This window comes from Carcharodon carcharias, chromosome 15 (assembly GCF_017639515.1).
Source record: "Carcharodon carcharias isolate sCarCar2 chromosome 15, sCarCar2.pri, whole genome shotgun sequence".
Classification (NCBI taxonomy): domain Eukaryota; kingdom Metazoa; phylum Chordata; class Chondrichthyes; order Lamniformes; family Lamnidae; genus Carcharodon; species Carcharodon carcharias.
In genome coordinates, this window is record NC_054481.1 from 46,309,129 (window position 1) to 46,325,361 (window position 16,233).

The 16,233-nt window shown below is 40.1% G+C and overlaps 1 protein-coding gene across 1 annotated transcript in view; it reads right to left on the minus strand.

The window, feature by feature from the left end:
- sdk1a (sidekick cell adhesion molecule 1a) overlaps positions 1 to 16,233 on the minus strand; it is a 954,785-nt gene that overhangs the window by 191,237 nt on the left and 747,315 nt on the right. The window contains exon 20 of the mRNA XM_041207300.1: positions 14,941 to 15,039. Coding sequence (XP_041063234.1) covers positions 14,941 to 15,039 — 99 coding nt within the window. The remainder of the gene's footprint in view (positions 1 to 14,940; positions 15,040 to 16,233) is intronic.

Below are 16,233 nucleotides of genomic sequence, written 5' to 3' on the forward strand. Positions count from 1 at the left end.
CTCCCCTCATCCTTCTACGCTCCAAGGAATAAAGTCCTAACCTGTTTAATCTTTCCCTGTAACTCAACTCCTTAAGACCCGGCAACATCCTAGTAAATCTTCTCTGCACTCTTTCAATCTTACTGATATCCTTCCTGTAGTTAGGCGACCAGAACTGCACACAATACTCCAAAGTTGGCCTCACCAATGTCTTATACAACCTCACCATAACACCTCAACTCCTATATTCAATACTTTGATTTATGAAGGCCAATATGCCAAAAGCTTTCTTTACAACCCTGTCTACCTGTGACGCCACTTTCAGGGAATTATGTATCTGAACTCCTAGATCCCTTTGTTCCTCCGCACTCCTCAGTGCCCTACCATCCGATGGAATTTAAGCCACTTTTAGGCCCATTTTAAGCTAATTCACCTAATTTTCAGCGAATTGTGCCAACATAGCCAGAAGCAAACATCTCAGGTTCAGCATGTGACCTGCCGGACATCTTAGAATAGTTTTTTTGTATTTCTGTGGGTCAACAAGAACAGTATGTAATCTTAATATTTAATGCATTTAGTTGTAGAAACAACATAGGGATGTGTGCGCCTTTAGCCATGTTAACAAACGTACCAAAACACATGCCAGAATAAATGGTTTAATTGAAAGCAATGTATCTTGGTGGCATGCCAAAGAATTAATCCCAATTAGCAGAACGGACACTGAACATTCACACTTTTAAGTTTAAAAGTATTAAGATAGAATAGTTTTTTAAAATCTATATACATGTGTATACCCATATTCTTTTAAGCTTAATGACCTGATCATAAAATAGAGTTCATATATGTTAAGACCAATACTGCAAACAAATGACCTTACATTCCATTATGTGTAGCCATGACAACAACAGGTAAGGGCACCTGGCAACAGATTTGATTAGCAATAATTATTAGTTCTATTATAGGGACGGACTTTAAATTCACAATTTTATATTAAATATGTGATAAGGTTTTTTGCATAAAGACAGAAGATACTCAACTTCAAGTTTATAACACAAAATGGTGGCAAAGAACTGAAACTAAGACATTCATGACCAGATAAGTGGACTGTGACCAAATTCATAACTTTGATTAGAACAAGCTTGGAGCTAAAAATCTGATACAAAATATAAAAGTTGTGTGTTCAAAATGAGATTACCACATTGAACAGTTCATTGTTCTATTATCAAGGTTAATTATGCACTAAGGTTAAGACCAATTAAGCTAAATTAAAGAACATGTCTGCCAAATCAAAGGATGATGCGACCCTATTAGCACGTGGTGAAGGAGGGTCTTGAACCTTCCCAAGGGGGCTAAAATCCCACCTCAAGGGATACCTCTCGCAGGTTAGCTGCATTCTGACTGAAGGATACTTATTCATGAGAAGGAAGGGGATACACGCTTTTGTGGAATTGATTAACTCAATGCTGTGAAGGTCTGTTGGATGTGATAAGTATGTCATGTTTCTTTTTGGGTTATTTGGTTAAAAATTAGTCTAGTGTAGAAAAAGAATGGGGAATGATTTTCGTTACTGATACATGCAGTGTGCATTAAAACTGAGAAAGTTTTAATGTGTGGATATATGATTCTTATACATTTGTACTTCACTAATTCTGTATCATAACTTTCTTTGAATTTACTATCTGAACAGTATTGGTTTACACTGTGGGTCTAAAGTCTCATTTGAACCCAAGAGTTAAAACAAATTACTGGTAAATTGGGTTGATTCCAATTGGGCACTCATCCAAAAATCCTTACAGCAAAGGGTTAATCGAATTAATTTTGAGTCACGTTGGCTATGGCATCATTGTGAGGATCCCACTCTGGATCAGATTTGGTGCTTTCAAAATCATCCCTCCACAACAAACCACCTTCCTCTCCAGGCACTAAGTTGGATATTTCACATTTTTTGAATGTTCTGAAGACAATTTGTGCATTAACAGCATCTCACGACTTAATGATAAAACACACAAAACATAAAGCCACATGCACATTGCTACTTTTGAAGGTTTTTTCATCAACTATCCCACCTATTCCATTCAGTGCAAACATGGACATAAGACTCTCTAGTATAACTACAATTTGGGTGTTATTTCTTCATAGGTGCCTCCTGATCCCATTGGTTATATGGGATCTAAGCATGTCCCACACTAATAAGCTGCATTTTTTGCAATGGCCACCAGATGCCTATTACACATATTGATCCAGAACTTCACTCGTTCCTCAACCATCCAATTGCTGTCATGAATAGGCACAAAAACTCTGGTACAGAGCTTGACTTTTGGCATGGTTTTATGTTTGAAAATTACAATAGGCTTTCATTCTGTTCTGTCAGCCATGCAGGTATGTACCACTGTGAATCTTGACTTCTGTGGTTTTTCACTAGAACTGTTTGCTACTTTTGCACTCCAGAGATCAGTTGCTGGGCTTATTGAAATTCGGGGGAATTTCACTCATGTTGCCAACGTGACATAAGTACTCACGCTTTTGCTGCTGCCTGATGAAGAATCTCTGGAAACTGAATTTTGGCAAATTATATTTTTGGTGGTCTCTTAGCAGTCTGGGTCTTCTGCCACAAGGCTAGATATTTTCATTCCATAAAGCTGCTACCAGTGCTGGACTTGCGGCTTGATTTGCCCACTTCTTTGCATTTATGGTGACGATGTAACCATTCTGATGATTTGCGAGGACCCATTCCTATACATTTGCTCAAGATCAGGCCGATGACTGGTACCTGTTCTGATGGCACATTTGGTCTTGGGCATTTTCTTCAAAGCGGATTCCTTCTTCCATTCTTGCAGCAGTTTTTCACTAACACTAAATTCCCTCACTACAGTACAGTTATTTGACGAGTTAGCAACCATTACAACTTTTAGCTTGAAATCACCTTCGTATTTCATTCTTATTGCCGGAAGACCTGTTTTTGTCATTCATCATGTGCAGTCTGATCTACGTAGGGGGTCTTAAGTTTCCACATCATCTTAGCAACATGGCTCGTACTTCCTGTTTGATCCCAAGCACCAACTTATAAGGCGAGTAAAACATGCATTTCCGAGGTGAAAATTTGAGACCAACTCCTAATACAAGTGTAGTATTTCGTAGCAGGAAAGAGCGTCAGCTTATAAGTCGAGTATAAGCCTAAACATGAAATTGGTGCCAAAAAAAGGGGTCATCTTGTATGCTGCGAACTACAGTATAGGTAGAAGGGTAGGATACAATTATAACAGCATTCAATTTTCTTCTGGGAGAAGTAAAAAGCTAAAATGAAAATTGAGCAAATTAACATTTTCTTTGCAACATACATTTACGTTTTGCCATCAATAAATCATTGTCATCATTGGGTTTCATCAATAGAGACAGCATTTGTTTTCCTGTCATTAGTATGAAATTAAAAACTTTAATAGGAAATTGATTTAAATAGATTAATTATACCATAATTGTTATGTCTCAATTAACAAAACTAAAAATCTAAAGCCTTCAGCTAAATTATTGAAGCTGCATTAGAATACAACAGAATTCATTAGTAACCGATATCCACAAGGTTTGAAAGACTGAAGCTGGCTAGAAGCCTGAAACTGATCAGTTGCTAGAATTCTAATTCTTATAACGTATGTTTTACTGTATCTGAATTTATCTAAAATAATCTAAATCTAAAACATCTGGCAGCAAAGTTTCAACTCAGATTTCTGGATTGGAAGGAATTAAATTGATCTTCAGCTGCCAACATTAACAATTTTTGTACCGTACAACAGCACATTTTTTTCATTATTCATTCTCAGGACGCGGACATCATTGGAATGGCTGACGGTTCATTGTCCATCCCTAGTTGTCTTCAAGAAGGTGGTGGTGTAACTTTTTATTGAATGGCTGCAGTCCATATGGTGAATGTACTCCAACGAGTGCCGTTAACAGGGGCACTTACAAACTTAGTGATTGCAGCACAGAAGTGTGAATTTTCACTTTTACCACTGTGTGGACCCATTTCACACCCAGCTCATTTTGTACTCTGTGCAATTTTTACTTTCTTTGACAAAAATTGTGTGGAGTCTAATTGGGCAGCCTGCCTGTAAAAGAGAACTAACTGGGATACTGAGGGTGACGATTTATCCACTCATTCCCAGTTTAAAAATTACAGCATGGAAGGAGGCCACCCTGACCATATTAGTGCTTGTTCCCCAAATGAGCAATAATCCTAATCCCAAACGCCTGTTCAGTTCCCATATCCCCTTATATCCCTTTCCTTCAACTATCTAGCCTATTCTTAAGTGCTGATACTGCTTCCGCTTCGATCACTAACTTCTGTAGTGCATTGCTCAGCCTCAAAACACTGTAAAAATGTTTCTCATGTTCTCAGTTCCTTCCCTGGATACTATAGTCTCCTATGTGGACAAAACGGCTTCTTAAACCCTTGGTAAAGAACTTGAAACATGCGATAGGAAAGGCTGATTGTGAGTAAACAATTCATTGCAGGGGATTGAGTGCTACTTATAAGGTTTTAATCATCTTTTACTGTTCATTTGAAGCTGGAGGTTTGAAGAGGACTGTTAAACACATCTGGGACTTCTGGAACATTTTGTCAAGACCTTAACAACATTTATTCTAGAAATTACCGAGAACTTCACCTATAAAAAAAGGGCTGTGTTACTCTATCATATTGGGCAGTTTATATGAGACCCCAGGAGAAAGTGAGCGCTTGGTCATGATCATTTTGCAATGGATCCCCTGTGGTTCCCAGACAGAATGGGAGGAGATAAGATCAGGCAGAGCAGCAACAGCTGCTGCAGGAGAGAAGGCCAGGTAGGTGAGGTGAACACCTAGCCTGCAGGCACGTATACAGCATAATTCTCCTCCTCTGGACCTCCTGCGCTGGACCTAGTCAACTCCCTGCCCAGCCAGGGCACCTCAAGTGTTCACCGCTAACTTCTGCAGTGCATTCTCTCAAGAAAAGTCATATGGAATCAAAACATTAACTGTTTCTCTCCCCACAGATGTTGCCAGACCTGTTGAGTTTTTCCAGCATTTTGTTTTTATTTCAGATTTCCAGAATCCGCAGTATTTGTTTTTACCACCTCTACATCTACATCTTTACATCTAGTTCTACATCTTTACCTCCACCTCCTGTTTTTTTTCTTCCTCCAATGAGCTCTATCCTTGCAGGGTGTCACCCCCTTCAATGTCCATACCACTCTGGAGGGCCACGTTATGGAGAATGCAGCAGACTATTAGAATGAGCAAGACCCTTGCAGGATTGTATTGCAGGGCTCCACATGACCAGTCCAGCCACCAGAACCGCAACTTCAGAAGCCCAATGGCCTGCTCAATGGTTGTCCTCATGAGCAGATGGTTTTGGTTGTATTGTCACTGTGCCTCTGTCTCAGGCTCTCATGCAGGGATGAGTTGCCATCTCCTTCAGCATATCCCTTGTCACCTAGAAACTTTCCATGGAGTTTGGGCGATGGAATGAAGAGTTGCAGCAGGCTGGGCTGCCGGAGGATGAAGGAATCATGGCAGCTGCCAGGAAAGTGAGCTCATGCATATAGCAAGCTCTTTGAAAAATAGAAAATGTTGGAAATACTCAGTAGGTCTTGACAGCATCTGTAGAGGAAGAAACAGAGTTTCAACTTGATGACATAGGTGCCTTGATGGGTGCAATTGATGATACTGGGGGTGCAGCAATGGAGGTGATACCCACTGCCTGCTGTGCCTGCAAGGCTGCATCTGCCTAGAATTGAATTACTGTCCACCTCTGGCAAATAGGGCATGTGATCTTTCAGGTGCAATATTGTGCAGCTGCTTTCAAGGTGCCGCTAAGGTCCACAGTAGATCCTTGGAAGGTACCAGAAGCAAAGAGGTTCAAGGCGACTGTGACTTTGCTGGTCACTGGCAGGTCATTGTGAGCGGTCTGTGAGATGTGAGAACTTCAGCAATGAGGGCACAGGTCTCTGAGACAATCTGCCTGGAGAGTCACAGTCACCAGCAGCAGTGGTTCTTGGTTATCACAAGGTAAAAGCTTGTTCGCCACTAAATCCTATGTCGTGGATATGGTTTCTGTGCCTTTCCTGTCCCTTGTCCCTCTTCTCTGTCCTCCAGATGCCCAAGGATCTGCCCTTACTGCAGAGGTTGTTGCTCCTCATCACCATTGGACCCAAAATCTCAGAGTCATATTCCCATTACCAGCTGAGGCCTTCCTTGTGTCAGGTGGTCCAGAATTGTTTGGAAGCTTTGCCCCCTTCTCTTATGGACCCACGAAGCCAAGAGGGTAACAAGCCCTTGCACTCCAAGCCCTTACTTACCCTCCCACCACAAACTGCGCTGAACCAATAGCACCTGTGTGCCAATGGCTCAGTCCCCTCTCTGCATCATTCACCCTTTCATGGGGCCCACCTAATTCCCTGGGGCGGCCTCATTCACCTGGTATGCCCCAGACAGTGCATGCAGACCAATTGCCATCAAAATCAGAACATGCCCCTCAAGGAGCACTGAATGAGTTCTTTAACAATCTTAACTACTGTCGTTAATTAATTGGGCGGGAATTTGGGACTGCCCTATCCCTCACCTTCCATTCCCACCTCCAGGGGCACCTGAAAATTCAGCTCCTTGAGGCTGCATTTAAGTCTTTGTAGGTTTTTTTAATTCTTTGATGTGTTGTGGGTATCACTGGCTTGCCAGCATTTATTGCCCATCCTAATTGCCCTTGAGAAGGTGGAAAAGGAGGAAGAGAGAGAAACGGAAAGAGAGAGAGAGGAAAGAGACAGAGAGAAACCAAAAACAGAGACAAAAAGAAAGAAGATAGAGGAAGAGAGCAAAGGGGAAGGCAAAAAAGAAACGGAGAGAGGAAGAAGAATGTATAACTGTGCGACATAGAGAAAAAATGTGAAAGGGGAAAAACAAAGAAAATAAGAGAGAAAGAGAAGGAATAAAAAGGTGAAAGAGAAAGGGAGAAAGAGTGAGAAAAATAGGGAGAGAGAAAGAAATGAAATAAAGTTACAGAAGAAGAATGGCAAGGGAGCAGGACAACCTCTTTTTTTTGTTGACTGAAACCAACATCACTGAAACGTGCAAAAAAAATTCCATATTTTCTGTCTTGTGTGAAGATGCTGGAAGTTTTGTTTAAGCAGAGACCAATTTCTTTGCTATTCTCTGCTGTTTGCTCCTGGATCACTGCCAATCCGAAGTTCAACACCTTGAATTTCCACGGGGGTTGTCCTGCTGTTATGTCCTAACTTGTAAAATATGCTTTGAGACAATCATTTCACTATTTTCTAATTTCACCCACACCGCCTAAGGGCTGAGTTGGCTTTTATGCTTTTTACATTTTACTAACTAGTTACTTTCACTTACATTTAAGTAATCATCAGTTTCTTCAGATTTAGTATTAACGTTTTAAGAACTTTGAAACTAGATGATGAATTGTTAACCTGCTGATTGTTAGATCTTACTCGACCTCAATTAGAATTTTCATTTAGTCTCTTGTGTATCAGTTAACGATGTTGTGTTTCATGTATATATACGCAAGTCAGCTATATAGTCTTGATTTTTTTTTTGTAGCAACAATAACAGTCTGAACTTGGCAAATCATTTTTTTTCTCATTTCTTTACTATTACTTTCCATGAACTAGCTGTCTGAACACAAGACAATGTACTCAGATTTGTGAAGTGCATATCTAGGTAGGAACACTGCAATATGTAGAAGCTGCCCTCTCCATGTAAGCCCTCTCAATAAGAGATTAAGGAGCTAACCGTTTTGATTAAATTTTCAAATGTTCTGAATGGCCTGTTCAAGAGTACAAAGACCAATCTTCTCCTCAAATCTAAGAAGATATCTTATAAAGGTAGTAACTAATGATTTGTATGCATTTTTACATGAAGCATTTACCTCTCTTCCTAGGGCACTCTTGTGAAAGGTTCAACATGTATGAATGGTTATTAAATCAACAATTAAATCTTCTCCACCTCCACACAGCTGTTGCACTGGTTATTGTTCTGTAGCATACTAGAGCATCTAATATTCAATTGCATTAGCAACATTTTGCTGAATTACTAAAATGCTTGTGACTTGAGGGTTAATTGCTGATCTTTATTAGATCTTTATTTTCATAAATTAGTATTTGCTTTCAATCCATTACCCTGAAATTGATTTGTGCAGGCTAAGTGAGTTAGGATGACATTGGCATAAAGGATAGACCTCACTGAGGTATTTTGATGAGTTGACCTTTAAAAGGAGTGAACTACATAAATACCCAACTCAATAATATATATAACTTAATAGCAGCAGAATCAACCTTTTCAATCAAATTTGCAACCCCCATCCCTGCAGTACATTCTGTTTCATTCTCTTTAAATTCCAATGTAACATTCAGGACATTGCTAATCTAGTGAGTGAGCAACTAGATCTTTGGCCTCTGCCAATGCAATCAGCTACTCAAAACAGTTTGTGAATACTCTCCCTCCTTGATAAAGTGAGGATTGTGTACATTAAGAATCCTAAATATGAATTGTATCACTTCATTGCACTGTGCAATGAAATTAAGGATATTGTACTGCTACAAGTAAGAACTGGACTTCGCTTGTTTGATGGCATTTTCATATCCGAGTGCGTTTTCCCTTCATGAAGTGTCTAACCACTTCTATGATGATATTGTGAATTTAGTGTGCAGACTTTCAGACAGACTTCCTCAGAAAGGAAGGGTGAATCAACCTGCACCACTCCCACTAGCTTTTATCATTCTTTCAATGAAAGAACAATGAAAGACAACATCTGTGTAGAGAGAAACAGAGTTAATGTTTCAAGTCAGCAATCTTTCATCAGAGAGCGCTGTAGCTTGATTAATCCCTCCCATCACGCCATAATTAGCAACCATGCCATCAGCCATGTAGACTCATTTGCCTAGAATTTCCATCTCAAATGCATTTTAGCAGATCTTCTGGATCATTGGTATTATTCTGCTATGATTTTATGAACATGGAAAGGAAGTTTCCTCTTGTGGGTGAGTCCAGAACTAGGGGGCGCTGTTTCAAAATTAGGGGTTGCCCTTTTAGGGCAGAGATGAGGAGAAATTTCTCCTGAGGGTTGTGTGACTTTGGAACTCTCTGCCTTAGAAGGTAGGGTTATTGAATATTTTTAAGGCGGAGATAGATATATTTTTGTTAGGCAAGGGAACCAAAGGTTATCGGGGGTAGATGGGAATGTGGAATTTGAAAAACAAACATATTAGCCATGAACTTATTGAATAGCAGAGCAGGCTCGAGGGACTGAATGGCCTACTTCTGCTCCTGATGTTCTGATGTTCATATTGTTAAATGGTATTACGATGTAATAATTAATTTACTTATGTAGTATCTTTAATGTAGAAATACACCCAAAGCACATCACAAAGTATGAGGGAAAAACAGATGTAGAGCCAATGGAAAGAAAGCAGGGCCTTAAAGGAGATGAGTGAAGTGGAAAGGGGGAAAAGTTTGAGATGGAAATTCTAGGCAAATGAGTCTACATGGCTGATGGCATGGTTGCTAATTATGGGGTGATGGGAGGGATTAATCAAGCTACAGCGCTCTCTGATGAAAGATTACTGACTTGAAACATTAACTCTGTTTCTCTCTGCACAGATGTTGTCTGACCTGCTGAATACTTCCAGCATTTCCTGTTTTTATTACTGAGGTTACACAACCTAGTTCAGCCTAGACATTAGCCAGAGAGGGGATATCCTAAATTCTTCACAGCTGCCAAAGTAATTTTGAAATGTAGGCTTGAATCTTCCAGTCGGCAATTTGGGGGCGAGGCCCGCTCGCCGACAGGAAAATGACACAGGATGACGTCGGGAGGAACCCCCAACGTCATCCCAGTCCCTTTAAATTTTTAGGATGGCGGGTGGACAGCGAAATCAGCTGTCCGCCTACTGACCTGTCAATGGCCAATTAAGGCCATTGACAGGCTAATTAAGATAATTAAAGACCTGCCCGTCCAACCTTAAGGCTGGCGGGCAGACCAGGAGCCCCAGCGGGGTTCTGATAAAGCATGAAACTTCATCCACTGGCGGAATGAGGTTTCATGTCTGTTTTTAAAAAGTCTAATAAAGTTTATGTCATTTTTATTAACATGTCCCATCTCGTATGGCATGCGTGAAAGAGCGCACTTTGACAGATGGGGAATCCCTCCCCCTCTCCCCCCCCCACCGCACAGGAAGTGCATAGCGCTTCTTGTTGGGCAGGCTGCTGGGCGGGCCTTAATTGGCCTGCCCACTCAAAATGGCAGCGGGCCCCATTTCGGTGACAGGGGTCGGCTGTCCACCCACCATCCGTGGGCAAAATTCTGCCTGTAGTCATTGTTGTAATGTAGGGGAAGGTGATAAAGGATTTGGTGAAGAGGCCATCGTATCGCTTGGTGATAAAGGCCAAGCTACCAGTGCAATGGTTTGGACAGGACAGGTTGTAGGAATTGTAACAAGGTGGGATATTTCAATAAGGGCAAGTGTCCCAAGTTTCGCTCAAAGCTGATGTCAATATAATCATCCACATTAAGGCTATGGATGGCACGGACATTGATCGTGGCCATTCCAGAGGACAAAACAGTCACTGATGATCCAGCGGTTGAGCCCATCGGGCGGAGGACAGGGTGAGCGGGATGGAAAGGCAATCAGCTCCTAACTAGTACAGTGGGTGGTGAAGTTAATGAGAGTGGAGGATATAGTTTGGTTTATTGTTCTTGAAGAAACAGAAAAGTGTGCTGTAATGGACCTGTCAAGGAATGCTGAGGGAGGAATAGAGGGTACCTGTGGGCTTGTTCAATGAAAGTTCAAGCCTTTAAGTATAGATAATGAAAGTTATGAACTTGTCAGTTGTCTTCATCCACTAAGGAAAGCTCCACTTTAAGTTAAGTTTTCAATGCCAAAAACTGACTGAACTCACTTCAATTCAGATTAGCAACTTCAAGTATCAGGAAGACAGACTGGTACTTGAATCTATAGCCTGTGGATTATAAAGTGAAGGCAATTACTAATATGTTAATCAAGGTCATAAATGTACATTCATTTTCAAGCGATTCTGAATGAGTGCAAGAACAGATCAAGGCCAGGAAATGAAAAATATCTTGCCTTTTAAATCAAGTCTAAGAAAAAGAAAGGAAAAACAACACATTGCTTAACAATTAAATCAAGAGCACAAGATGAGCCATATTGTAAATGATCGAGTAGTGACTGACAATGAACTGTTCTAAGAACATACATGCAACAATATACAAATAAATAATGCTTGTATGGTCATTGGCTTAGAGATTTGGACATAATTCCATAAAATAGAAAATCTATTGAAGACTGCACAGCAGTTGCATCAGCCAACCTCATCCAGTTGCTGGAGGATTTGTTTACTCTCAGTATATTTCTGACAGGCCAATGAGTCTTGCAATGCTGGTAGTGATCGAGTCTGATAAGGTGCCTAGCCACAGCATGCTTGAAAGCACTTCAAACTTATTAAACCTTCTAGCATCCCAACAATAGTTGTGCCAAATGTACAAAATTCCTGATAGTTAAAGAGCAAGGAAGGAGTAAAGGGAGAACTTTTTATTCAAAGTTCTCTCCCTTTTTATACAAGAAAATTGATGTTACCTTTTTAAAAAAAGACATCAGTTTTTCTGCCAGAGAACACCTTGAACATGATATGCTCTTTATATATGTACAAGACTTTTATCTCCTACCTCTTTTTTTAAAGCCAAGAATACAAATTAAGATGGGAGGCAAATGCAATGGATTTGAAGAAGAAGTTGAAATGTGGTTGTGGCTCTTGGCAAAATAATAGCAGGCTCTGGGAGATGGTATCCTGGAATATGTTAGTATTGAAGGATGACATCTTGGTCTCAAAGCATTTAAAGGGAGAACCTTGGGTCTGGGAATATAAGGGAAATTGATACCATGATCCAAAAGCACATAGGATTGAGTCCCAAGTCTAGTAACATTGAGGAGGCAGAATTAAAGACTTGGCACCAAGGTGGATCTTGATGTCTGGGAGCACTGGGGCTGAGGTAGGGGTAGGTTCTGTAGGCAGAATTTTAATACCTTACCCCTTGGTGAGTTTGGCGGCAGTTAAGGGATTATTGGACATTAATCAGATGGGAGGATAGCAGGTGGAGACCCCAGCACCTTTCTATCTCCATCCCAATTAAGTCTGTGGTGGGAAGATCGTGGACTGCCTCCCTGACCTTCCACCAATTGACGCCCTTAAGTTGGCAATTAATTCCCACTTAAGGACTTTATCCTGTCGCCAATAGTATTCACCCAACAGCAGGCAGGGACTCACCATGCGGGAAGCCTGAAAAGCAAACCATGTCAGGTTTGTTAGCAGGCTCCCTGGATGTGCGGACAGGGGACCTCCTTGTCAGGCACTCAATGCCTGCCCAAGGGACCTGGCATCAGGAAGGTGGACAACCTCCAGCCCTTGCTGCCAAACTCATCCCCCCACCCTGCCCTTACTCCCAACCTCCCCGACCCCTCACATCCCCTCTCCCAATCCCCCTCCTGCCATCACTCACCTGTGGCCTGGGGTCCAGCACCAATACTGAGCCTCAGGTGAGTCACCACCTCCCAGGAGGCTGCTGTTCAATAACGCTGCCAACCTCTGATTGGCTGGCAGCTTTCAGCAGGTGGGACTTCCATCCCTGGATTCCTTAATCCTGGGAAGGTTTATCACTGCCCAGTTAAGTGCCCAAGTGGTAACTAATTTGGCGGGCTTTCTCTAAAAGACACAATGTGGAGTTCTGGCCGGCTCTCAAACTAGCGGGCAAGACCCAATCAGCTCCATTAAATACCTGTGTCAACGCTAAAGGGGAAGAGTGTACAGAAGAATCTGGATCAGTCCACACTTTGCTGTCAAATACTGTAATGTAAGCCGTTGTTCACAGCTGGTAGCACTGAGTCAGAAAATTGTGGGTTCAATTCCCTTCTTTTGGATGAGATGTTAAACCAAAACCCCACAAACCTTCACTCCCCTTTCAGGTGGTCATCAAAGATCCCATGGCACTATTTTGAAGAGATATCTCCGGTGTCCTGACAAATATTTATCCCTCAATCAACATCACAAAAATAATCTGATCATTATCTAATCTGCTATGATGAAAGATTTCACCAGCAGTTTAGTAACAGAACATAATTATCATAGTCCATTGTCTCATGGATCTCCTCAATCAGCTGTGTCTTAATGCTGGCAAACAGAAAACACCATCAGCAGTAGTGTTAACTGATTTTAAAACATTTGACCTTCTAGACCATAACACTGCTATCAACAATCTGCTTCAGTTAGGAGTGAGTCCATCATGTGTACACTGGATCTTGGACTTTCCAAACAATAGGCAACAATGTGTTCAATACAAAATCAAGTACATCCAGTTGGATAATGCTATCTGCTAGGGTCCCAAAGGAACCAAATCAGGCTCTATTATATTTTCAGTAAACAATGCCTGTATTGATTTGTTATAAATTTGTCGATGACCTGACCCTCTTAGAGTAATCAAGGCAACGCACCTCACATACAAGGGGCAATCACTTTGTTGAGTGATTCACTGCTGGGCATTCACATGAGACTGAACCTTCAAAAGTGCAGTGTTATGGAATTTGTTTTACATGGGCAACGTTCCTGATCTCCCCACCCACCTCATCAATTTCAGATGATACTGAGATTGCATAACAAGTGTGCATTAAACTGTTAGGAATCTACATTCAAAGTGATCTCATATGGAATTACCAAATGCCTTAAATGCTTGAGAGAGCAAATGGAAGACTTCACAAGCTTCTCAAACATCGCAATGTATCTCAAACTGTCCTATTCACTGTGTTTAATAGTTACATAAGACCCATTGTTGAACAAACAGCACCGGTTTGGAATACTGGACTTGCCAAAGAGTACGTGAACATAATTAAAAGTATTCAGAAACAAGCACTGATCCTAGATAACGTGTATCAAAGCTACTCTGACAATCGAACAACTGAATATGTGTTGCCTTGTTGAAAGGTAGAAAAAGCTCTATCTGGACTTTGCTAGAAAACTCTTGAATCCCACTTCTCATTGCACTCTTGCCACAACCACACAAAAGTAATTGAGCGATGGAATTAAGGATAAAAGACACCATTCCACAAATAAAATATAGAACTATATAAAATATAGTCTACGAGACAGCTCAATCCCCTGCTTCATAAAACTCAAATAGACTGTAAGCAATTGAGAATTTAATGAATTCAATGTCAACTTATGACTTTAATACAAAATGCAGTAGGCATTTCATTTTTATTCTGTAAATTAAGGAGACCTGCATTTTGCAACGTATTGCAGTTGTTTGTATTCTGAAATGTTCATAATTGTGCAATCCTTTTAAAATTTTACTTTATTTTTATGACTGTCTATAACTATGAACTATGATCACTTGTTTTATTTGCATCAGCATCACAATTCGGCACATGCCACCATGATGATTTTTCAATAAACCAATTACTTATCTAAACCAATTAAATATTATCACATTGCTATCTGTAGGAGTTTGCTGTGCACCATTTGGCTATTCTGTTTCCTATAGTACAACAATGACTACACCTCAAATATATTTCATTGCTGTAAAGTGCTTTGAGACGTCTGGGGGCCATGAAAGGTACCATACAAATACAAGGTCTTTATATTTTTCTAATGCCACATTCCATGGAGACACAGCCTGGTTTCTGGTCTAAGCCAATTTAAAATACAAAATTCACTGCAGTTGCTGATTGTTTACTAATTCTGTAATTAATAGAGCTTAACTAATTAGAATACTAATTCAGTAATCAATACGGTTTGACTAATTGGAATGCTTACAGATAATTTGATAAGTATAGGTAAAAGGAAAAGTGCCTTGAATGATCTACACTTTCCTCCTTTCAGCAAAAGATAAATTTGAATACTTTTTTTCTCTACCTGTGAGGATCCCATTCTTTTCCTGCGGTTCTTGCCAGCTGACTCTCAAAGAGGTGTCAAGTATTTCTGTAAAACTCAAGTGCCCCACAGCTCCCGGTCCTGTAGAAATTTTAAATGTAACAGTTAGAGACAGTGGCTGGCTTCTGTTTGTATTAGATAAATCACAAAGAGCAGTAGGTTACTGCAAAAATAGCCCTGCAGGACATAAGGTTACATAATCCACAAATTCAAGGGCTGTGTATTCCTCCAATGTCACAAGGTGGTTTCAAATAAACCACTGCCCACATGTCACTTATCCTATTTGCACTTTTAATGTAATCAGTAAATATTTTCAGCACCAGTCCTGAGGAGAAATAAAACTATTGCTGAAACCAAATTATGTGTGGCACAATACATTACATTTATTTTATTTTCCTTGCGTCATACAAGTGCTAGATTAAATCATAGAACAATACATTGTCAAGAATGACTTCCATATATAAATACTGAACTAGGGTTTGTTTTGCTGGAATTGGGTATTACGCAGTTTGTATTGAAGGGTTACCAGAACTCAGTTCACAACCGAATTGTTGTGGGTTAACGATCCAGGAGTGCTTGTCACATAAACCTTTCTGCTGTATATTAATCTTTTTTAAAACTTTTTTTAATAACTAGTTTGATTTAAACCAAATTATCCTATATGGATGATTGGTGAAAGTAATTTGTCTGGGATCACACTGCATTTTTCAATTTATTTTAGCTCTCATATTTCCTTTGCCTGCAAGATAAATCTTTTTTGAACACATCCACTTTGTCAGTTAAAGCACGTTATTTCAGAAATAGAATAGCGTCAATGGTAAATGGATGTAAATCGAGAAATGGATAACAAAACAAAGCTTAGAACTGCATTACAGTAAACAAAAATCAAAACAGATAAACCACCTTTTGAAAAGAATAAACAGTAATAACAGAATAAAAAGTGCAAATGTATGACCATAGAGACAGTCAGCTCAGAAACAAGATGTGCAAATCCTTAATGTATATCTTAAATTGGGGGAAAAATTCTGAAGTATTGTACTGGAGAAAAGGAAAATACGTGATTGAAATTCACAAGGTACAAATGAAAGCAAAACTTTGAAACAGATCTTTGATTCCATGGATTTCCTCTTCAGAATTTTATTGCAGCAACAGTGTGCACAAACAGCTGCAAGTCCAAATTATCTAAAAACTCACAATGCTGCTGACCTATGCTTAACAAGTTTTACACTTTCAAATGCTTGTCCTATCTGTCCAAATTAATAATTGTCTTTTAAT